Below are 24,741 nucleotides of genomic sequence, written 5' to 3'. Positions count from 1 at the left end.
ATTTTCTGGGTATCCTAGACTCACCCTTCAGACAGAGTGGACTTGACACTGCCTGTGCGTGTGACCTTTGGCCCGTGGTGGTGTGGGAATGGCAGGTCGATGGACTCCGAGCTTGTGTGTAAGCTGGTCATACTATGGCAGCTCAGGGCATCTTTACTGCTTGCAGAGGAGCTGCTGAGGTTCGGTGGCCACGGGCGGGCATTGGAGGGCAGAGAGAGGCCTGACGCCGGACTAGAGGCCGGGGAAACTGTGCCAGTGTCTGGCATTTTGCCATATAGCGGGCTGCTGCCTCCGCTCTGCCCACCCATGCTGCCCAGACTACCTGTTCCTGAGGAGGGCGAGTCCATACTGGCCTGTCGTGTCAGTGTGCAGTGAGGACTGCCCATAGCTGATGGGCATTTACCAGAGTCAGGGGTGCCAGGGGAACTGGGTTTACTGCTGGACTTACTGCCAAACAACCTATAATTAAAAGAAAGTAAGAAAGATTTCACATAATTAAAAGATGTAGGCCTGTGGGGAGATTAGTGTTTCTTTGAGTTACCTGTAATCCTGTTAAATGTAAGTCTCTCCTGCTGATCAGTTTTTGGAAATCAATGACTTCTCTTGATTTATCCTCTGCCTGGTCCTTTCTTCCCTATTAACACCTGATTCACTATTATTGTGTTGTGTCACACAGCATTTTAACCTCTTCAATTAAAAAAACATGATGATACGTGGTCAGTGTGCTGGATACACTTTCACCCAGTCTGCTTTCATCAGAATTACACTAAGCACTTACAACCCAAAACCACAAGGTGGCTCCTCTGTTTTGGTTCTGGCTATGCAAGAGAGGTGATAAGAAACAGCTAAAGCTGCAATTTGATTTAAATTACATTCCCACTTTATTCATCATTGCATTTGGAGGATGTTGATGAGATTTTGGATGGTCTGATGGGAGTTGGTAAAGACGCAGGACTCAGGAGAGAGGCAGGAGACTACAGCTATGACTAAAACAATGAGCTTTGTAATCCATCACCAGATTTCCAGGAAAAAGAGCCAAAGCTGCCCATTGCTCATAGGCAGATTACATCCGCAGCCAGCCTTAGGCAGCTCACTTTCATATTACATATGGAGGAAACATCTCGGCACATTCCCTCAATGGTCGCCAAGTGGTCAGGACACCTCATGAGTCAGCCAAACCACAAAAAGCAATTGTTCTTTCTTACTTTATGCCTTTGTCCAAGTCTAACTGTCTACTTTACTTTAATATTTTACTCTTATCTCTACCTATGTGTCATCTACATCTAACTTATCTTGTCCTCCTCTTACCCCGCTTAATTTTTTTAAGTCGGTTACCTGCGGAATGTGGGGGATGCGATGTCTGGATATTTGGAGCCTGGCTGTCTGAGTCCAGATTGTGTGGAAGTGGGACTAGATTTGGGGGAGGTGGACTGCCCCGTTCCCTCTTGATCGGACCCCGCCACTTTCTCCTTATCTGTCTGGTTGATGGTGACAGGACTAGAGCATCCCGACCCTACTTTCCCAGCATCTCTTCTCTTTGTGCTGGTCGTGGTTCCCCCAACTCCTCCACTACCTCCTGTGGATTTTCCGCTTACATTTGAGTCAATGTTGCTGGAGCTGGATCGATGCCCACTGCGGCCCACCACCCCGCTACCCCCGCTAGATGACTTTGCTGGTCTGGGCAAGGAGCGGTACTGGAGAGGAACCTTGGAGCCACCACAGCCTAACAAGACAGTGTCGTCTTGGTGTTGAGCGTCATCAAAACTCGTCTTCCGCCCATTGCCGATACTCGCGCCCTTCCCAATACCTGCAGACTTGGGTACCTTGCCTAAAGTCGCAGAGCCACTGGCCACAGTTGCCCCGCTGGCTGTGATAGGGGCCCCGGCAGGTCCTGGGATCTTCTTGAAGCCGAAAGAGCTGGTAGTCGGCGGCCGTCCGATGCCTGAGGGCGGCTTCTTCCCCTCGTCTCCGCTGCTCTTGCCTGTATCCGATGGCACGCACTGGATGCTGGGACTTTTAGATGGGGCCTTCCCCTTCTCAGATGCCTTGGCATCATCTGTTTTACCTGTCAGCGCAGAAGTGTTTGTTATGGCACAGGTGAAGCGGGCATTAACAATTTCCTACTCAAGCATGCAATACTGCTGGCCAGTGTCTGCAAACTTATTTGCAATTAATTTCACCACCCAATCAATCATCAATACTACAATGTAAAGCCAAACGCTGTTGTGATCTAGCCAACTACACTTTTTTGCACAACTCAGCTAAATAGTAGTTATAGTACTCTCAGCCAATGTTACTCGCTCCTGCTGAGTGGCCCAAAAAGGTTCATTGACAGAGTTTCAGATGTAAAGTTTGGCAGAGATGAATAGATACACAGCCCTTTAAAGATTGCAATCTTTTAGGCTTCGCCTTATCTTTAGTATGTATAGATGCTGTAAGCGATTTCTTTGGAATAACATGCTTAAATTGCACCTACTATCTGACTATATGTGTCCTGAAAAAAAAGTGCTAGCCAATCAGCAAGCCCATGATGCGAATTTGGAGTGGGACAAACAGTTTATTTAGAGATTATATTTGGTGCTTGAGCTGGAATTGCCACAGAAATTGCTTACAACAGCTTAAAGGAATAATATAAATAAACTATCATTTAAGTGATACAGTTTTGCATTAGCTGAAAATCTAAATTATGATGTACTTTATATTATTGCATGAAGGGTTGCTACCTGGTGTTTTTATGGAGGTGGATGTGCTTTTGGTTCGTGGTGGTGTGATGCCAACCTGGGCACTCATGCCCCTCCTCCAGGAGCCTGTTTGGGACATGGGCAAACTTGTCCTCTGGCCAACATCATCACCCTGACCTGAAGCGGAAGAAGAGGAAGTCTTCCACTTGGAGGAAGAGTCCATCCCTGGTTCCATCTCTTCATCAACCTTCTTTAGATCTTCAGCACCAGCCCAGCTACTGCCATCCTGCTCGGTGTGTCTCTGTGTGTCTTTATGCCACTATGAATAACACAGGCAGACAATATAGCACACACACAGTAATCTCAAACACACATTTAATTTGACAGATGGCCAAACTTTTCTTACTAGCCAAAGCAAAATGTCCAAAACTCTCAGTCTGTTCAATCTTCTGCAGCCTACTGACAGACTGCTGATATGAAGCTATTTATAAAAGCATGTGTATGTGTGTGTGTGTGTGCCTAAAAGGAAACAAAAATAAAATGTGATTGTACTGTATGTGTACCTGTGCTGCTTTGCTCTTGTGAGGTGAAATGCTTGAATATGCGGATGAATTCAGATCGTCAGTGCCAATATTGTCTAAAGTGTCACTTAAACCACTGCTGACCGAACTACTGTCATCCCAGCTGTAGAGGGAGAGAGAGAGAGAGAGAGAGAGAGAGAGAGAGAGAGAGAGAGAGAGAGAGAGAGAGAGAGAGAGAGAGAGAGAGAGAGAGAGAGAGAGAGAGAGAGAGAGAGAGAGAGAGAGAGAGAGAGAGAGAGAATGGTGTTAGAAATAAACTTTATAAGCAAACACAACTTCCCATTGAAATCAGTTGTTTTCATGACTGTCAAAGCAGAAACATGCCTTAGCCATTGATGAACTCCTTTTTTTATTTTAGACCTAGAAATAAATAGCATGTTGATGTTTACTTCCCCTATTTTCTACCTGCCTCTCTCTCTCTGGTGTTGCTAATCAAACAAACCCCATTTGATCATGTGCATGCATATATCCACATGTTTAATAAGCAATTTTGATCTAATCATGGGGACGTGTATCAAACTTGTTGATGATGATTGGCTGTATCTGACCATTTTCTGCTAAGCTGTAGAAACTAAATTTACAGCTGAAACCCATTAAGACAAGACAAATAAGACACATTCAAGCATTTACTGACATATTCTGACACAAGAAAAGAGACCAATAACAAATGCAAACCTTTTTTCTGATGCCCATATCTTCAGTTCAATTATTCATATTGCTTCTACATAAAATTCTAACCAATGCGTGTAGAACAGAGTTGGCATCCAAAATTCAATATATTCACGTCTACCCAGGATCTGCTGTTCAGAATGTTTTTTTTTTTTTTTTAACTTTTTCTTGAAATGTTTGAAGAACAAGTAGAAATTCTCTCTTGACTTCTATAATGTATGCAGGACAGAAAAACTTTGAGAGGCTGAAAGTGACTTAATAATTGTGAGAGATACTGCAGGGCACTTAACACCAGTATGTTTGTGTTTCTCAAGTTCCCAGTGTTATAAAAAGGCTCTGTTTGTGTGAGTATGTGTGCAGTCACTCTAAAAATTTAAATTATTGATTTTTAAGCACTGTTATTTCTTCCTTATTTAACTCAAGGAGCAGCTGATGCATTTTGTTTGAGCCCCAAATCCAATACTGTTATTCCTGCTGTTATTATTTTGATTATTTCTACTTAAAAACTGCAACTCTTATTAATATTTAAAAATACAAAACTTTACATAAAACGATTTCAATATATTAGTTTTGAAAATTATCTTTTTTATAATTTTTCTGAAGGGCGGCACGGTGGTGCAGCGGTTAGCACTGTCGCCTCACAGCAAGAAGGTCGTGGGTTCAAACCCTGGTTGCCCCGGCCTTTCTGTGTGGAGTTTGCATGTTCTCCCCGTGTCTGCATGGGTTCTCTCCGGGTACTCTGGCTTCCTCCCACCATCCAAAAGACATGCAGGCTAGGTTAGTTGGTGTCTCCAAAAAAATTGCCGTGGATGTGGAGGTGAGTGTGAGTGTAAGTGTATGTCTGTCTATGTGTGGCCCTGTGATGGACTGGCGACCTGTCCAGGGTGTCCCCTGCCTTTCGCCCAATGTTAGCTGGGATAGGCTCCAGCCCCCTGTGACCCTGTACACAGGATAAGTGGTTGACGATGGATGGATGGATGGATGGATGGATAAATGTATGTGTATACATTTATATGTAAAGTCAACTATGCAATCCATTTAAATGTATTGAAAACAGTGGGTTTGCTTGTCTGATCTACATTACAGGGGAAACCTTTTCAACACTTGTTCCACAAGATAAATAACTGCAGTATCAGTAGGCTTTTTACACATATCTAAGGATTTGCACCTGGGTTGCGGTATTGACTTGTTGGTGCTATGATGTTCCCATAGTCCTGAGTTTGGGCGAGTGTTAAATAAAGCTTATAACTGCAAGCAGAAGTGCAAAGTATTACAACAGACCACCTACACAAATCGATAGACACCAAACACCACCCCATTCCAGTTGACAATATACTCTAATATGCACTTTGCTGATACCTGAACTTTAGCTGAAAGCTTTCTAATGTTTTCTGGCTTCTCTGCACTTGTAGCTAACTGCCCTCGCAAAAAGCTACAGTAAAGCAGTAAACATCTCCGACCATTTGTTGGTACTTAGGTTTATGTGGGTATCCTTTGCTAGTGGGGCACTTTTTGGCAACGACTCATTAGTTATGGACACCTTGACAGTTTGATTTCAACACAGTAATGTCTCCACTGAGTTCACCTCTGCTTTGAAAAGGGAAGGAGAATGGTCACTGTTATACAGTCATAATTGAACTCATTTCTTAGTGCTTCATTGTAAGAATGCAGATTGGTAATAAACTGTCTAATTTTACTCACAAAAAAGTGGATGTTAAAAAAAAAAAGACGTTTAGCTTAATAAGAGTTTGTCCATTCCATATATGCACCCTACCATCTCAAATATCAGTGTATCCTAAAAGCATGGGCAGCATTCTAAATTTATTTTCCAAATAACTGACTTAAAAATGAGCTTTTTCCAGCTTGTCCAGTTCACTCTATAGCAATTTGAAAAGTTTATACCGATGTAAATTTATTGTGACATCCTTTTGTGTTGAGTATTTCTATAAAATTCACTATTTCACTCAAATAAATTTGCGTCTGTGTAGTTAGATATGATATTATCTTTAAAACGGAATTAACATTAACATATTTAATCCGATAATAAGTATAACTAGAATATACTAGAATTGCCGCATCCTAGAATTGTAAACTAACTAACTAATTAATGAACTAACTAGCTAACCAAATAAAATTAAGTTAATTAATTTTTTTTTGCCCCACATTTTGAAATTCAGTGGCATTAAGCTCCTGTTAATTTCTGACCCTGTTGGCTTTCCATAAAGCATATGGCAATGATTTTAACAATTTAGTTGCTTAAAAGCTTATTATTTCTGTCCTTATCTTTGCTCAGGAGCTGCTCTCTTCCTGTGCCAATTCACACATGGAAATCCATCTAAAATATCAATTAATGTATTAAGTAGTGAATAATTACACCAACATTTTGCTGGGCAACTGTCATAGAGCAATATCTATAGTGGGACATTGTTCTTGAGAAATGTGCCCTACAGCTTACATTGCAACTGATTTTTAGGAGACTGTATGTTTTATTTAATTAAATAAAAAATAAAATGTTTTTTTTAACCTTTTCATTAGTAGGGTCTAGAGTATTTTTCCAGAGTATTTTTATTTTATTATAATTTTATTTAAATATTTGATTTCTCATCATACAGTAAACATGTCAACAAATGGGTTAAGTCTGCTGTACTGTTTTTGTTTTATTTATTTAATTTTATAGCTGTAAAAACAAATGAACAAATAATATCAGGAGTCTGGTTTGCCTATGCACTGTTTGACATCTCAGATATTGTGTGTGTGTGTGTGTGTGTGTGTGTGTGTGTGTGTGTGTGCACGTGCGTGTGTGAGCATGTATTTATCACTTTGTGGGGACTAAAACCTGAAATGTTTGACCTTGTGGGGACATTTTGTCGGTCCCCATGAGGAAAACAGCTTATAAATCATACTAAATGATGTTTCTTGAAAATGTAAAAATGCAGAAAGTTTTCTGTTAGGGTTAGGTTTAGGGTAGGGTTAGTGTTAGGGGATATAACCTATAGTTTGTATGCAGTATAAAAACCATTATGTCTATGGAAAGTCTCCACAAAACATGGAAACACACGTTTGATTAGCTTTTTATGTGAATATAAACCGCATATGCACCTAATCAGCAGACGTGGCTGCATGCATGGGAATATCATATTTATATAATTGCTGTGCATATAAGAGCTGTAAACTATTTATCAAGGTACTTTGGTGACGAGTTTGATGTATGTATATAAAATAACCATATTTTATATCTTTATGCACATCATGCATATTGAAACACTTGTAGTCTAGACCAGGGGTTGGCAACCTATGGCATGCCAGTGATTACCCCTCCACGTGCCAGTAATCACTGGCACGCCAGGAATGGTGAGAGAGGAGTAGACTGTTTTATTCATATGAACTCTGCACCTGCAATCCAATTTATATCTTGATGTAGATTGGATTGGGGGAACTGGGCAAAACCATTGACCAGTAAAATTACAAATAAAATGCCACTCCATGTCAAAAAGGTAGACCCCTGGTCTAGTCAATATAAAACTTATGTACACATTCTTATTGTTCATTATTAATTCATGCACATTATTCCAAAGGAAAATTTCAATATTTGTCTTCATAATCTTTCATAAAAAAATTATAATAATAACTTGCTCCACCTTTGAAACAACTCCCCTTTTTCTTTTTCATGGATAAAATCAAGTCTCACCCCATAATTACATTTTCTCAATAAATATAGTTGAATATCACTTTAGGACGTATAGGCTGCAAATGTCATTTAATGTTGATTTTAAACAATAATAAACAACTGTCTTTTTTCCCCTACATTTTAAAAACATGTATGTTTATTGAATAGAAGGTCCTAATGCTGCTAACAGGGTAAAGACCCCAGAGAGCTGCCCTGGAAGCTTGCCTGTATGGAATGAATATTTTATAATTTTCTATCCCTTGACATTAGTCACTATCTGTCTAAACTGTGATGGGTCTGACAGGCAGACAAGTGTGAAATGCTGTCTCTGGACTATGTCCGTAGATACTGCTCTATTCATGACAGCAATCCCAACCGGGGAGAAAAAAAAATACAAAAAATGTCTGCACTTGGGCCATATACGGGAAGACTCCTTTTCTTGCTATAACACCATCCAAATACATATTTTGGCCCAAAGGGCCTATTCCTTTCACGTCATTTTAAAATGGAACTTAATTTTACTAAGGTAATGAAATGTGTTTTCAGTTGTTGTTTTTAAAAATTCTGCTTGAATGAATATCTTCCACATATTGTTTTTTATTATTATTATTTTATTTTTGTATTTAATTAAAGCACCTCATATTGTGAGCGTTGGCATTCACTTGACTTTTTTTAAGCGTGCTGTGCAAATGTCCATTGAAGCATAAAGTAATATTCTCATGCAATATTCAGTGTTGAAAGAACCGCGCAGCAATAACACTCAATAAAGCAAAATTTTGCATCCCACATAGATTAAAACAAATCACTTTTTCGAACACTTGCTGGGTCTACTGGCCTGTTAAATTTATGCCACACAGTTTTGTGCTGTGGTGTAATTATGCCAAAGCTATATTGCAGATGAAAAATAAAACCATTGCATAACAGCAAACTGTCCTACATGTAGCAGATAACAGCCTCAACTGTCTATTTTGCATCTTCAGTTAAGTAAAAAATATGAAACTAATCATAGAAATGTGACATGCAAACTGAATTTATAAATAAAACTAATAGAACACATAAATGCAATCTTTGCATAGTGTGCAACCATCTACAGACCATTTCGGCTTCTATGAATTAAACTGAACCCAATATGCAAACAAAAGAATTGTTAAGTCCATGCTAATTTTTTTCACTACTTTTAGTTAAAAATAAATAAATTAAGAGAAACAATATCAGCTATCGAATGACCCACAAAGAGACAGTGAAAAAAAAAAACTGTGTTGCAGCCTACGGATGTTGACCCTGATTTAAGACGCAATTTTGGGTCATCGATGAAAACCAGTTTTACGTAATCCAGATTAACACCATTGAACCCTGGAAATATATTATAATTTATATAGCCATTTCTAATAACCTTAGCCATTCCTTTAAAATGTCAAAATCTTTAGCTTTACTTCAGTTTAGCTATAGAACTAAATCAAACCAACAGATAATTGGCCTATTAGAAGAGTAAACACAAGTTTAGTATGCCCCAGTACCATTGAACACTAGCCAGTAGATATTGAGACAGGTGAAAAGGTGCGCACTGACTCACAGGTCTTGCGATTGATGCTGTCTGGCTGTCTGCTAGCTGTCTGTGTCATCCTGTAGTTCCAGGGGAGGAGAAATCGAGAGACAGTAAGCAAAGAAAAGATAAAAAGCAGGGAAGATTGCAACCAACCTGCTTGGTTGCAAAACATAGGCTGGAGGGAAGAGAGAGCCATCTCGCCACATCTGCCAGGTCCACCCCACCACCTCATATCCCCTCATCCCGCACTACCACCGCTACCCCTCCCCTGGGCCCTTCATACACTCTGAGAAAGCAGCAGACATAATCCTTAAGTGGCTGGGGCGTTGCCTGAGGAGACGGACTAAAATCAAAGTCACATTCAGTGCCAAACCTGAAGGTGCATGCTGAAAAAGTGATGCAATCAAATTAGCTTTATTTACTGAAATATTTTAAAGTGGAAATGGAAAGTCATTTGTGTCATATTTCACCTCAAAATAAAAATAAATAATATTTTGCTTAAAGAAAACAAAGCAAACAAAAAATATAAAAATTAATTTTAGAATTAATTTGCATCCATTTTCATTTTATGAATATCTTTTGATTGATTTTTTCACCAGGTTTGTGTTTTTTTTTTCTCAGCGTTACGGTTATCGGGACGTTACTCAACAAAAGTGAAAATGCTGAAATGAAATACAAGGGAAATGTATTGATTTATTTAGTGGTTTAATCAGCTTGATCTGATGGAAATTACATTACTGTGACACATTTTTTACAAAACAAAATTATGTGCTTCATTACACGTTTTGCTGCACTTTCCCAGTGATTTGTCCAACATGGGCCGCCAAAAGTGAAATGTGTTAAAATAAGGATTTTAAAGGTGAATGTTAGATAAAGGTTTAAGTGAGTAAAACACACCTCCCTAAGCCTATGAATATATATATATATATATATATATATATATATATATATATATAACTATATATATAAATATATTCAAATAGATAATTAAAATGCATTACATTCTTGTAGAAGAAGAGTTAATATTTAACAATGTATTGTTTACTACCATATTATTGAACATAAGTCAATCATTGATCAACAGTTCACAGCAATCCATTACACAAGTGAATTTGTCAATCAGTTGAAGATTTATTATGAGGGCTTGTTTAAGGACCCGTCAATGTACACCTGAGTCAGACATGCTTGTGTAGTGTCTCGGGTGCGTTGCGTCATAAACATAAAATTGTTAGGTCACTGTGTCAAGTTAAATATAGTTTAATACTTAGAACACATCTTGAGATCCCATAGTTCGAATTTGCGCTCCATCAAGTGTTTTGAACGCAAGAACGTAACGTGTTTTCTTCACTGTATAAACTGCGCGCTGCCATACAGCTGAAGTTTCACATACTGCCCTCTGGAGTAAACAGGTGGTACTACAAGCTTGCATTTCTCAGGAATCTTCCTTATTACGGTCCAGGGGCATTGCAATTAATTGCGTTTTTAACGTGTTATTTTTAATCAAATTAATTGCACTGAATTAACGCTTTAAATATATATATATAATCTTTGGAGTGCAATGTGACCTAGAATTGTTTTCCTGAGATTTACCACAATACAGTAGTCTACACATCTATGCAATATATATTTAGATGGGTACATTCTTAATATTCCAGATGGCATATTTGCAGTTCACGACTGAAGGTGCCCTCAACAATATGCATCATTCAAACTGATTTTTTATTATTATTTTTTTTTAAGAATTTGGTTAAATGCATAAATGTATTTCAGCTGTTGTATTTATAGAGCTTAGTCAAATCATGGGTGAAATGACCTTGTGGAGGCACAGCGTGACAATGCTGTTTCTTATGAAATCAGGGACAGGCAAACATCACTCCACTGGAGTGAAAAAACTGAATACGTCTTCTGCAATGCAGAGGAACTGACAGTCAGCCTCCACCCAAAATAGTCAGAACCGCAGACCTGAACTACAGACACTTACCTTTAGTAAATCAATACACTGGCAACACTTAAGGATGAATATGCTCTGTTTCTCAAACACACAAGCCCACAATTACACAGGCAGTGAATTGCTTTCTTGATTAGTTGATTGAATGCCAATGGAAAAAGCAGCTGATTAAGCCAATGGTGAAATGAAAGCATGCGCGTATACATTTTATGCCGGTGAAATTCCTCAGAAACCTTAAAGAATTAGAACGGCCATCATTTACACTATTCAATATATTCCCTTACCCGCGACCCTGTACACAGGATAAGCGGTTGACGATGGATGGATGGATGGATGGAATATATTCCCTTCCCCTTGTGTGTTTGCTTTTTAAATATTTCAGCTAATGATAAGACTGTAGTACTCTCAGCTCGGTTTAACACATTTTACCATTTATTCTGCAGATTTTCCCTCAAAATCAGCTCTAATGATAAGATCTGTGATTATTGTAATATTATTGTATGTATATGTTTATGTAATGCCCACTCACAGTCAGTAAAAAATCACGTAAAATAATAAACAAATAAAACAAATAGCCTAAAAGTTCCATCACATCGTATCCTGAGAGCTGTGGCCAAATCACTGGTTCAAATCAGCTAGAATTTTAAAGTTAAATCAGCCAGCAACAACTGAATACATTCTAGCCTGACTGCATAAACCTGGCTCATTAGACAGAAATCAGGGAGCAGGCTGGTTTGTTGTCTGGGTGCAAATTAAATAACTGTTTGTTAATGCCGCCAGTGTTTACATATCCAGTGCAATAATCAATCCTGAAGCTCTATTACTTACTGACTTTGAGTAGTTTTTGCAACTAGCAGAGCACCCTATATTGAATCCATAATATAAACAGATGCATACCGACCATATGATGAAGTCAGATGAGTGTACATGAATAAAGACCCAGACAGCTCAGACATAAGGAGAAATATTAGCACAATTCTTTTATCATTCATTCTAGAACAGCAAGCCGGTAGTTTTGGCATAGATGGAGCAATAATGGCTGAGAAGTCTATAATGGCAGCATCATTTTGCTGCCTAGTCTTTGGAATGGCTTTCATAATGGAGCATGCATATTAAAATGCCTTAAAATCCTGTCTAGTAGGCAGCTCACTAAGTTTTGGAAGAGAGAAAATGTGTCTGCACCTTGTGCGAGTCATGCCTGACAAATAATTTGAATTAGAGACAGAGAAGGACACATAATGGGCAAAAGGGTATAAGAAAGAAATACTGAGCCTGCAGTCTTAAAAGTGTATCCCCGGTGGAGGAAATACAATAATTGCTCTCCAGTAAATGTTCTTGGCTGGAGGTTTCAAAGTTCAAAACTTAAAAGTGCTGAAGAACAAAATAAGTATCAGAATAGCTCTCTCCACTAAGTTACTATTTAACATCCGTAAGGAGTTAGAGGCTAAATTTGCACTGACACACCAAACAAACACTGCATTCTGCAAATGAGGATGGATTAGGCCGAAAATGCTCACGAGAAAAGAAATGTTATTAAGGTGTGGCAGTAACTATGGCATTGGGGAAAGAAACTCAGCGGGTTTCTCTAAAACGGTCCGAGTCAGATTCTGGTTGATTCACTGGACTTTGATGGATGATCTGCTGGTTGAAGGGAAAGAAACTGCCCAGCTGGCTGGCAGGGGGTCTTAGTATTGGGAGTCATGGGAAACACAGTCAGAAATTGCAAATCACTACTGGAATCTTCTTATCTAGAGACAAAATTACTTTTCATTTAAAAGCACCAGTCTGTTTTATCACCATTTCTTTTTCTTTGACTAGAAATGTATTTATATTTGCAAAAACAATCATAGGTCATTGAGTTATTGACCATAGTACATTTTCAGCTGGAACAAGCAGGAAAAACATTTATCATGCCTGACTAACACTTCTCTGAGCTGAAATAGTCTAAAACCAGTTTCTGGGGTTAAAATCTCTCTTTTTCATCAAACAGAGAATTATAATTTTTTTTATCTTCGTTTGACATATACAGTATATATATACTGTATACATTATTCTTATTATATAATTAATATGATATTATTATTTTTTAAGGATATTTTCTGAACAAGCAGAATCTGAATGTGGAGTATGTGCTCCACAGGACTCCACAGGAAGTTCAACATTCAGCCATACATATATTTTGGGTATTTTGTGGCTTTCAGCAAGCAATAAGAGTGCAGAAATCTCAGATCTATTTAACACATTTTTCCATTCGAATCCATTCAACAGAATTCCAGAGATTGTCCACATAATTCCACAGATTTTCCAAAGAAATCTGCAGATTATCCATAGAATTATGTAGGTTGTTCTCAGTATTCCACACATTGTCCACAGATTTCTGAATATCTACACAGAATTCCACAGATTTTCCACAGATTTTCCACAGAATTCCACAGATTTTCCACAGAATTCCGCAGATTATCTGCAGCGTTCCACAGAATGTCCAGCAGAAATCCACAGAGTGCCAATCCGCAGATTGTCTGAAGAATTCTGCATATTGTCCAGAGAATTCCGCAGATTGACCCCCAAAATCAGCACGGAAAATGTGTAAAATATATCTGCAGATTCTGGGCCAGATAATGAGTTTAAGGAGCTGCAGTGGGGACAAGAATGAAGCAGGCAAATGAATACCAAGTATTAGCCTAAGTGATTTCCTGTACAAAAGTTCCATGGGCTGCCAGTGTCTATCTCTCTCTCTCTCTCTCTCTCTCTCTCTCTCTCTCTCTCTCTCTTTTCTCTTTCTCAGACTCAGAAAGCGAAGTATTTTACTTATTCATGTCTGTGCCGCTGTCGTATGGGTCCTGCTTTCTCAACCTAACCCTTCTGAGCTGCCGCCAGCTATGCCTCATCTATGTTGCATGATGGGAGTATTTATAGCTAAAGTCTTTTATCCATCATTGGATTAATCATTGTCTCATGGCAACTCATTTCCAGGCAGTGCCAAAGTTATACATACAGTATACAACATGTTGCCAGACAAGCGTAAATTTCATTACATTTAGCCTACAACATTTCTTTTCACAGTAAAGAGAAGTGCTTCATGAAAGCCGACACATCTGTTGTGTTTTTAATGTATATTATTGCAGGATTACTAAAAACAACAAAGTGAGATTTAGATTTTCTAGCAGTTGCCTTTTTGCTCTGTTACGTTGCTTTAGTTCCACATCACAATTTTTGGCATTATACAGAGACGTGTTGCTGTTGGCTGGTCTGCACCGCTGCTTATTCAGCAGTCAAGGTTCTAAAAGGGTAACAGCAGATTGAAATAATCTCATTTTCCTCAGCCTGAGGGATTCAAACTGAGCTACACACCACAGTAGGAGAGAAAGAGAGAGAGTGAGCATTGTTTAAATGCCCAAATCTCAGCAGTCATACTCTTTGAGGTATTACACACAGATGGCCACTCACAAGCAGATGACAGCCACAATTCACAATATTACACACTGCTAACACACAAACACACTACTTACAGGCAGCTGTGATGAAAAAATGGATGAAAGTTAGGGAGCTAACGAGAGGAAAAATGGACAAAAATCAAATAATAAAAAAAATAAAGTTACTGAAATTGATAAGTAAAATCGCAATGCACTTTTCAAATTTGAGAAAGTAAGTGTGAATGGTGCTTTCTAATTCAAAATTCAAGTAGTTGCCAAGGTGTTGTTATGCTGTTGTTAAGATGTTTTAATTGCTTCCTGGAGCATAACTAGATGGTTGCTATGGTGCTCTAGATGGTTGCTAGGACATTGATAGATGGTTGTCAATGTGTTTTGAATGGTTGCTGGGGTATTGTTAGATTGTTGCTAGGGTGCTCTGGGTGGTTGCTAGGGCATTGCTAGTTGGTTGCTAGGGTGCTTTGGGTGTGTTGCTAGGGCATTTATAGATGGTTTCCAAGGTGTTTTGAGAGGTTGCTAGGGTATTTCTAGATTGTTGTTAGGGTGGTCTGGGTTTTTGCTAGGGCATTACAAGATAGTTGCTAGGGTGTTCCTAGTGGTTGCTAGAGCATTGTTAGATAATTTCTAGGGTGCTCTGGGTGGTTGCTAGGGCATTGCTAGATGGTTACTATGGTGCTCTGGAAGGTAGCTAGGACATTGATGGATGTTTACCAGGGTGTTTTGAGTGGATGCTAGGGCATTGCTAGATGGTTGCTAGGGTGCTCTGGGTGGTTGCCTGGGCATTGATAGATGGCTGTCAAGGTGCTTTGAGTGGTTGCTAGGTTATTGCTAGATTGTTGCCAGGGTGCTCTGGGTGGTTACTAGGGCATTGCTAGATTGTTGCTAGTGTGCTTTGGGTGTGTTGCTAGGGCATAGATAGATGGTTGCCAAGGTGTTTAGAGTGGTTGCTAGGGTATTTCTAAACTGTTGCTAGGGTGCTCTGGGTTGTTGCTAGGGCATTACTAGATGGTTGCTAGGTTGTTCCTAGTGGTTGACAGGACATTGCTAGATGGTTGCTAGTGTGCTTTGGGTGTGTTGCTAGGGCATAGATAGATGGTTGCCAAGGTGTTTTGAGTGGTTGCTAGGGTATTTCTAAATTGTTGCAAGGGTGCTCTGGATAGTTGCTATGGCACTGATGGATGGTTGCTAGGGTGTTCTGGGTGATAGTTAGGGCATATATGCTAGGGGATGTTAGGGCATTGCTAGATTGTTGCTAGGGCATTCTGGGTGGTTGCTAGGGTATTGCTAGATGGTTGCTAGTGTGTTCTTGGTGGTTGCTTACTTGCCAATCAGATTTTCTCAGCAATTGTTTTGTTCCCCTATCAAACTTTTATGTAAATATCATAATAAAACACTTTCTTCAAAAAACTGCATAATTTCAGGTACAATTGGCGTCTGTAGCACAAACAGTCCAAGTTATGTGCCAAATGTATTATCTAAGGTTAGGTGTTTTAAAAAATCCCTAAGCCCAAGTATGAGTCTTAGCATGCACTGTTAATAACTGATTCAATAAAAAAAAAAAAAAAAAAAAAAAAAATTGCATTTATATGTACCTCTCAGTTTTATTCATTTGCAATTTTATTTTTAATTCTACAGCAGATGGCACGTTTAAATCCAAGTGATGGGTTTAGCTATTGATAAAAGTGCACTGCAGAGAAGAGTCAGAGACAGAGTTGGACCCACATTACGCACCAACAGTAATGAGTCCCTCTGGAAGCTGCTGCTCTCTCCACCCTCTAACACCGCAATCGCACAGAGAACAAGTGCACAGGGATCATGTTTATCTTCCCAATTAGGCCTGCTAATTGGTCAGGGAGTCAGAGGACAGTGAAATACTAACCATAAAGCACACTGGTACTGATTTGTAAACACCGAGGGTCATTCAGTAGAGCAATACAAATATACGTGCTGCTCTCGAACGAGAATCGAACTGTGATGGTTACGCGCCTACTTCACCTGACCATAAACAAGCATGAAGCGTCACAACAGTGTTTGTGTACAGCTTTTACTTTTGTTTTTGAGGACATATTTAAACCTACAGAGAAATGCAATCCAACATTGTTCAAAAAGATTGCCAGAGATGACATCTACACCAAAGACAACAGGTATTTTTTATTAACTTTGGCATTGTATAAACAGTAACAGTGGAATCGTTATAAACATAGGTGTAGCAGATGGTTATATTTGGAATTTTGCCATAGCTTTTCATATTATGTTTACATCTTGATATAGAATCCCACGGTTTACTTAACAGATCTTACGAACTTAGTGAGTAGCTGGTCGGAGATCCCCTGACAGAACAAAAACAATACATAAAACAATAAAACAATTGCTTTTGGGCCAAGTGCGGGACCAGTTTTTTTGGTCCCAGAATGGCCTTTTCTGCTGTAGAAACGTGAGGAATAGCCATGACGGTGGAAAAGGGCTAATAGACTGCATATCGCACACGAACAAAAAATCTTGAGCCTTCTCAAAATCCCAAGCTCCCTTCTAATTGGCTTGCTTTATGCCAGTTCATGGATGGTTCTTGGTCAGAATAAGCTGCAATCTGAATCACATTTTATTCAGCGTCAAAAGTCTGCCTATATGTGAGACTAAGCAACAGGTTTTTCTTTTCAGAATATGTTTTGATTTGTACTCTCATATAACTAAACCATATGTCCAAGTCATATAACATGTCCCTGCACTGTTTGTACACAGACACTAAAAATATTTTTGGCAAAAGACATCATCTCTCAGGTGTCCTTGCTTGACCGCAGACATGAAGCAGGTTCTGATGTGATTGACAGGCTGCTATGATGCTGTCTGGAACTCATCAGTTAGAATCAGTCGAACTCATTCACCTCTTCACTCATCCACCACAGATAAAGGCAGGAAATAACTCATTGAGCAAGGAACGGTATTAGGTTTAGTTAAACCACGAATATCATTCATCACCTGATTTGAAATCTGTTTTAAAAAAGTCACTGATGTCACCAAAGTGCTGGACATCACAAAATGGGTTACAAGCATATAAATCACTTTGATTGGATTTTCTGCTCTAAATTTATGGGTCCTATTATCAAATGACATAGTAAAGGTAAAAAGCAAATTCTTTCAATTTTCCAACTTTTTGCCAACATCTCACATCTACAGAAAGTGCTTGTAAGAACTTATTATTTTTTCAAATGAGTTTTCTACACAAACCATTAGCACATGAATAGAAATGTCAGTTGGAAATGTCTGTTTGAAATATGGACATTTTAAATACTACAGAAAGTGTCTACTGTACAAACACTTTGTTGCCTATCAATCAAGAAGTAGACGTCTTAGTGAACAACACATTGGTGATATATATTAAAATAAAAACTATTTGCTTGTTTAATAACAAGAGGTTTTACCTGTCCTCCCCTTGCATCTCTTTGACCCCTTTTTGGACGACTTCTCTTGTGGCCGTCAATTCAGGAGGGCGACCCACATTCCGAGAGTAAAGCTCCACATTCCGAGAATAAAGACCACCGTCTGTGTGATACCTTTAATACCAAATGCACCAAATTAGTAGATTACTATTTTTGATAATTTGCCTGGAAGGAATAATGGAATGGTTCATGCAAAAATGAAAATTCTGTCATCATTTTCTCACTCTCAATCTTTCTGCAAGAAGTCACGGCAAGTTGGCCATCAATGTTGCCAAACCGCATTGGTTGAGGCGTACAGTATTTCACAATCAATCATGGTGCAATACGTTTGAATATGCCAAATATGCACACTTGAGATTTGAGTGCTATAGCTGCGATTTTTAGAGAATAATGACATTCTGTGTGTTCATACCACAAAGCTATCGTAAGACAAGAAAAATATCACACAATTCATATGGGCAACTTCAATGCTATTTGTTGCCAAATGGTATTGGTTGATGTGTATCTCGTAATCGATCATGAGGATCAAGTTTGAATATGCCGAACATGCACGAATGAGATTTGAGAGCAACAAAAGTGATTTTCAGAGAATAATGACTTACATTTCTTTGTGTTTATCTCACAAAGCTATCCTAAGATTTTAAATATAGCACACAGTTCATATGGACTAGTTTTCCAATACTTTTATTCTGCTTTTAGCCAACTATTGACCTTAAATTTCTCAAATGCATTCAACCCCCCCAAAAAAAATAATAATTCAGGTTTGAAGCAAAATAAGCATTAGTAAACTATTTTATTTAAACTATATTAATATTAATATAAAATATAATATGTTAATATTAATATAGCTATTTAATATTAATAACAACTTTGTGTGCATATGAGCATTAATTTAGGCTTTTTGTAGTGCGTATATGCATATGGGAGTGATGGGATTTATAAACAAGTCACGGATGAGAGTACACAAAATACATCGCATTTTAGGCAGATACATTGCCTACCTGTTTGACAGTGGGAGTGCTTTATTAACTTTTCAATCATTTTCAGGTGGGATTCTTCAAGTGTCAATGAACTGGTTCCAGTATGAGTCTGTCTTTTATATACTTCATTTCTACTGTTATTTTGTATTCCGACTATTCATCAGCACAGACGTAGCAAGGGTACATTACACAGTGATGAATACTTGTCCCCAAGCTATTGCTCCGTACTGAGTAATATCACAATGTATGTGTGTTTCTCACCCACATACTCTAAGTATGAATTGTAAGAATGTGCAGGAAGCTACAACCTCTCTGCTTTGATAAAAAATATGTTATCTAACTGTCATAAATCAATTATAATTTTTCAAAAAGTCTTGTATTATTTTAAGGTTGCATTCACCAATAAAGAGTGCTTGGAAACAGATATTTTAGACTCTATTAAACTGTAAATGTAAGAAGAGCATCAGTACTGCCTGAAATGGTTCAACATTCTGTATCACTTCCAAATCAGTATAAAAAGCTACATTTTTTTTAAGTCACCACAATGCAGTGACATTTTTAAGGTTTCCAGGGCATTGCTAGGCAGCTACTAAGGTGGTTATTTGGGTGTTCTGGGTGGTTACTTACTGGCATAGTACTGCATGCTTTTTTATGGTTTTTGTTAATGCATGATTTATCTGTATTGTATGGTTAGCTGGTGTCTTACCCACTGATGTCATCTGCATGTACATTCTTGGCCAGTATGTCTCCATCACTGCAGTATCCTGTCACATCCACTTCTGGTTCCACCTCTGAAATCCCGTCTTTCTCCCCTGTCTCTGACTCTCTGACCCCTGAGGCGGCCGCTCTCCTCAGGGGGGCAGTGTACAACAACCTTGAGGTGTCACCATAGCGACCAGCAGTGCCAGCACTGGATCTGGGCTGGGCATAGCTAGGGGCATCACCGGCCTGCAGACGAGGGCTTGATGTTTGGCCCAAACGCCAAGCCATGGAGGATGAGCGACTTGAGAGGGGGGGAAGGCCACGACCGTTCACTTCTGTAGTTACTGTTGTGTCGAACGTTGTCTCTAGAGTACTAAAATAAAAAGGAAAATAGAAATAGAGAAGGGGATTATATAAGATTTAGGTACTGCAGAGGGATTTGGGTAAGTAGATCAATATCCTGTTTCTGAAACTGCTGACTTAACATATAAAGGCACAAATATGTGACACCTGTGCCAAGGTGAGCAGTTTGTGGGTCTTTCAAAAAAATAAAAATGCTAGACTATACAATATTCTCTTCCTACTTTTCCACTAGCTCAAAATTATTTAAAACAAATGAAGGCAGAAATGTAGACATTTTTTGACAGTTCAAGGGGTTTTTTTACCCAAAAATGTAAATGGGCATTGCTGATGTCATATCTTGCTTGATGAATCTTCATGCAACACATTTATATTTACACCAACAACATTGGAAAGCTGCGATGGAGGGAACAATTTTCAGCAATTATCATTCAAATTCCTGTCAGTTCCACATACAAAATAATCATATGGCTTTAGAACACTTAGAAGAATATAGTGCACAAATCGGACAAATTTATGATGCCTTTACGGTGTTGCTTATGTCCTTTTTTAAGCTTTAAATCCCCTGGTCACTATATGCTTTCATATGAAAAAAAAATGCAGCATGAAAACATCTCATTTTGTGTTTCCAACAGAAGGAAGAAAGTCAAAGGGGTCTGGAACTATAACAGAAATGTACTTTCCGGCAAACAATTCATATGTCTATATTAGACTGTGTCTCTCCACAGCAGGTATTCTATCTGTAGATAGAGTGTTCAATGTGGTGTGAAGAACCCAACAGATGCAGAAAGATTGCAATGCTGCCATGTGTTATTGCTGCTCTCCATAAAATGGACGCTATTCTCAATGTGTCATGTCTAATCCACTTCAACCGTCAGCAGCCCATCAACCAGCATTTTAGCGAGAGTGCAACTTCAACTGCTGACTGTCTGACCTTTATTAAGTGCTTTGTCTATGTCTTGGATGGAGTGAGTGTGTGAATGCATGTTCTGATGAGTGTTTGGGTATCTCCAAACATCAGAGGCTTGTTGATGTGGAAATATGTGTGACATTTGCTAAGAAAACATATGGGCAGATACTCAAACAGATGCCCACATTGACACACCCATGAACAGAAGCAAGAAGACCATACCCAACAACAGCTCTCTCTAGTGGAGAGAGAGTTGGATTACAGCCATATTTTGAAATGTTGGGGGTAAATGTACAATTATGACATCATTTTGATTTAAACCCCTAACCCTAAGTATTAAACTGTGAAGCATAATTCGTTTTTCACAATTTGTGGTATAGACATGTACTGTACATGATAAATCAAATCAATGAATTGTTGAGGAAATGTGTGCTTTTACTTCTCTGTGTTATCATACTTATAATTATCACCTGGTGGAAGATAAAACATGCAATACAATCCAATAGCCTTACATTAATGAAGGGACCAGAATATCATGGAGATTTGGGGGTGGGCTAGTAAGTAACCACCTAGCAACTACCAAGAACGCCCTAGCAACAACCACCATTTTAATACTGAATATTGCCTACACCCATTAACTTAACACAGCCCCAATGTTCAGACAATCTAGACAGTTATTTGCAGGAGGGGACATCAGCAGGGGGTCGAAATTGAGTGTCACTTAACAAGCACTAACACGATGTTGTCATGACTACAGTGCAAGTATATTAATATCCTCACTGTCAATTACAAAGCCAACACAGAGGGAACCTCATTAGTGTGGGCTAGTTCACATGAAGAAAATATCCATCGTTTATGCTTCTTAGCACTTTCAAAACACTGTGCACAAAGCCAGCTAGCAGAAGAACATAAAAAAGTATAGATGTATACCAAACTTATACAGTCCAGGGGTCATTTTTACAGAATCTTACGAAAGCTTCCCTTAATAAAAGTTTTCTGTTATTATTTTTCTAGTGCTGAGACAAATTCAAGCTGGCAGAAACACGTTCTATATATGTATGGATGCTGTTATTATCAAATATACCAAAGACTTGTGACTCAGCAGGAATGGAGGACTGATACCAAGACAGTGACGGTCAAACACATGGCTGACCAATGTTTTCTCATAGACAAGACAACACAAGACTTACAAGACACTTCAGCAGTGACAATGTATTGTACAGTCAGAACATGTGGTTGGGTTATTAATATCAGGTTGCTTATTAAGATAGTGCCAATATGTTGGCAAAGGGCAAATCAAATTGCCTGAGAAGAACATGCACACATAAACAAGAAAGAAAAACATGGGATTAAGGGAGCTTTGACTGCACAGAGCAGACTGAAGTGTTGGTAATTTCCCTTAACACGTTTTTAGATTGCTTGCCTGCATATTTAAGAGACAGTGTTGCAAAAATGCATTCAGCTCTGTTGGTATGTAAAGCTGATAAGGGTAACAATTGGAATGTATATTAATGAGTGTTTATTAATCTATTAATGTGTCATATATGTTACTAATGCATTATTAATGTATTATTAACATGTTATTAAGGCTTTCATAAATTAAGATATGTAGTTTTGAAATAGATAGGTATATTAAGTTATGTCGCACAAAGAACCTAAACTAAATAAGAAATAGACTATTGCCTCTTTTGTCTACTTTTATCCTGAACAAGGATAATATAATTCATTTTTTCGTGTTAAATTTGCAAAAAAAAAAAAACAAATAAACTTTTTTTTTGCTTCATAGTGCCGATACATTACAGAATCATGATGATGGTCTTTTGACATTTCCACACATGTCAATGTTTAAGTAGTGTATATATGACATGAAGTGATAGCATGTTGATAGCATTTACTACTTTGGGATTTTATGACAGCCAACAACTGCAAAAGTTGAGTCTGAACCAATTTTTTACCACAACTATCACTTAAAATCATTGTTGCTCTTTGTCTGTATCGCTCAGTAGTTTTTACAGTGCATAGCTTCTTCTGGAGACCAGAACCAAAAAACAGTCAAGGGGCATCAGATTCATCATGGCGGCGCCCAGTGGTGGTCAGGAAAACGTTAGATAAAAAGGAGTTAAGCTAGGTTTTTTGGGTTGCTATGACCCTAAATGACCCCAGCAGGTTGCTCTGTCTAAAGGCTCGTCACACATAAACTTTCGCAAGGCAAAATACAGTCATCTTAGTGGGAATCCGCTTGATCGTGAATTTCGTGCGATGGAATTTCCCCTCACGGATTTCGTGTATAGTTCAAGTTTGGAGAACTTTGACAGGCAAATTCTCCACGTTGACCAATAGGAAGTTGCTTGGTTTGGCAATGACCTCTGTGTTCACAGCTACACTGAATAGTCACAATGGACAAGTATATCATTGTAGTAGAGAGTTTCTTTTTAACTTCACTCTCCCAGAGTATAATGTGCAGCATAAAGGGGATGCTTGGCAGTTATCTTTTTGCTTATTTCACACACGTTCATCATCTGCCCATGCCTTAGTCGCTCGTGGAATTTCGCCCTGCGTATGTATGTGTGACCACGCCTTAATCTATTGATCTCCAAAAATTACCCGCTGACCCAGTCGCCTGCATTTATCTCCCTCTTTGATGTCACTCCTCATGACAGCTGACAGTTCCACTATATTCCTAAATGTCTCATCTTCTTGACAATCCACGTCTCTTGGCAACATGCTACAGCTACTGGGAAAGTATAAGACTGCAGCATTTTTTTTTTTAACCTTCCATCCTCCTCAGTTATTTCTCTCAGATGACCAGCAATCTCATGACCTGCCAAAATTACAGAAGCCACCAGTCATAAGTATTACAGGAAGACCAGGTGGTGATGTTTCAGGGTACATTAAAAGAATGTGTGCACTGTGCTTCCTGTAACAATGAGTAATAGACATAAGGTGAGGTAATGCTCTAACTGAAGTTGCTGGAAATGAGATCACGCACATAAGTGATGGGCCTGCGGAATCAATTGGCCAGTTGAACTTATAGAAGATGGTGTAGTACCTATTATAATGAGTGTAGTCTAGGAGATACACACAGACACAGAAACCTTTAAAAGACAAATACATATAGTTGATAAACAGTGTGTCCAAAAGTGGTTCTATTTTTAGTTATTTTTCTAAATTAATATCAATACATATAATGTTAAGTTTGAAATATGAGTTTCAAATGAAGCAAGGATAGATAACGTTTTGCACAAAGGAGTTAACATAGTCAATGTCACAAATGTACTTATTCGATCAGTGACACTGAGATGGTACAGGACGTTCAATATTTTATTAATTTCAAAAATATTATGCAGTTTAGCAGTCATTATATTAACATATTTGACTATATAATCAGGTACAATAAACATAATGCACTACCCCCAAACAAAACTCTTGGCCTCTAAACTAGAAGGGAGTTTTTTACTTGCTTAAGATTCTGACTTAACCTTGAAGATTTCACATTCATATACTACCGGTTCATTTTTTTTTATTCAATGTCAATCAATATAATTTTTAAGCTCTAAGTGTGTGAAGAAGATGCAGAAAGAATGTGTATACTCTATATTCTTTCTGACTATATACGATTCATAAAGTCGGTTAAGAGATGGATGGAAACCAATTTTCAAAGCTCAATTATGGGAGCCCCAAAGAGGTCAATGAAAGTGTGATGGAATCCACACTGGGCCGATGCCTTGCAGGTCTACTTCCTGTGTAATGCTACAATGGTGAAAAATCAAGCTCTTCCCTAAAATTAAAAGAGTCAAGGCTGGCTTGCTCTTGTCCCTCAATCTATGCA

The 24,741-nt window shown here is 38.5% G+C and overlaps 1 protein-coding gene across 1 annotated transcript in view; it reads right to left on the bottom strand.

Moving 5' to 3' along the window:
• Nucleotides 1-24,741, bottom strand: part of nav3 (neuron navigator 3) — a 194,946-nt gene that overhangs the window by 33,872 nt on the left and 136,333 nt on the right. Inside the window, exons 11-16 of the mRNA XM_052120471.1 lie at nt 19,647-20,015; nt 17,943-18,074; nt 3,245-3,365; nt 2,724-3,000; nt 1,336-2,065; nt 25-459 (exon numbers count right to left, since the gene is read on the bottom strand). Of these exons, the coding sequence (XP_051976431.1) occupies nt 25-459; nt 1,336-2,065; nt 2,724-3,000; nt 3,245-3,365; nt 17,943-18,074; nt 19,647-20,015 (2,064 nt within the window). The remainder of the gene's footprint in view (nt 1-24; nt 460-1,335; nt 2,066-2,723; nt 3,001-3,244; nt 3,366-17,942; nt 18,075-19,646; nt 20,016-24,741) is intronic.

The sequence above is a fragment of the Xyrauchen texanus genome, chromosome 47 (assembly GCF_025860055.1).
Source record: "Xyrauchen texanus isolate HMW12.3.18 chromosome 47, RBS_HiC_50CHRs, whole genome shotgun sequence".
Lineage (NCBI taxonomy): Eukaryota > Metazoa > Chordata > Actinopteri > Cypriniformes > Catostomidae > Xyrauchen > Xyrauchen texanus.
Note: the sequence above shows the minus strand (reverse complement) of the source record. Positions and strands in the feature narration are given on the sequence as shown.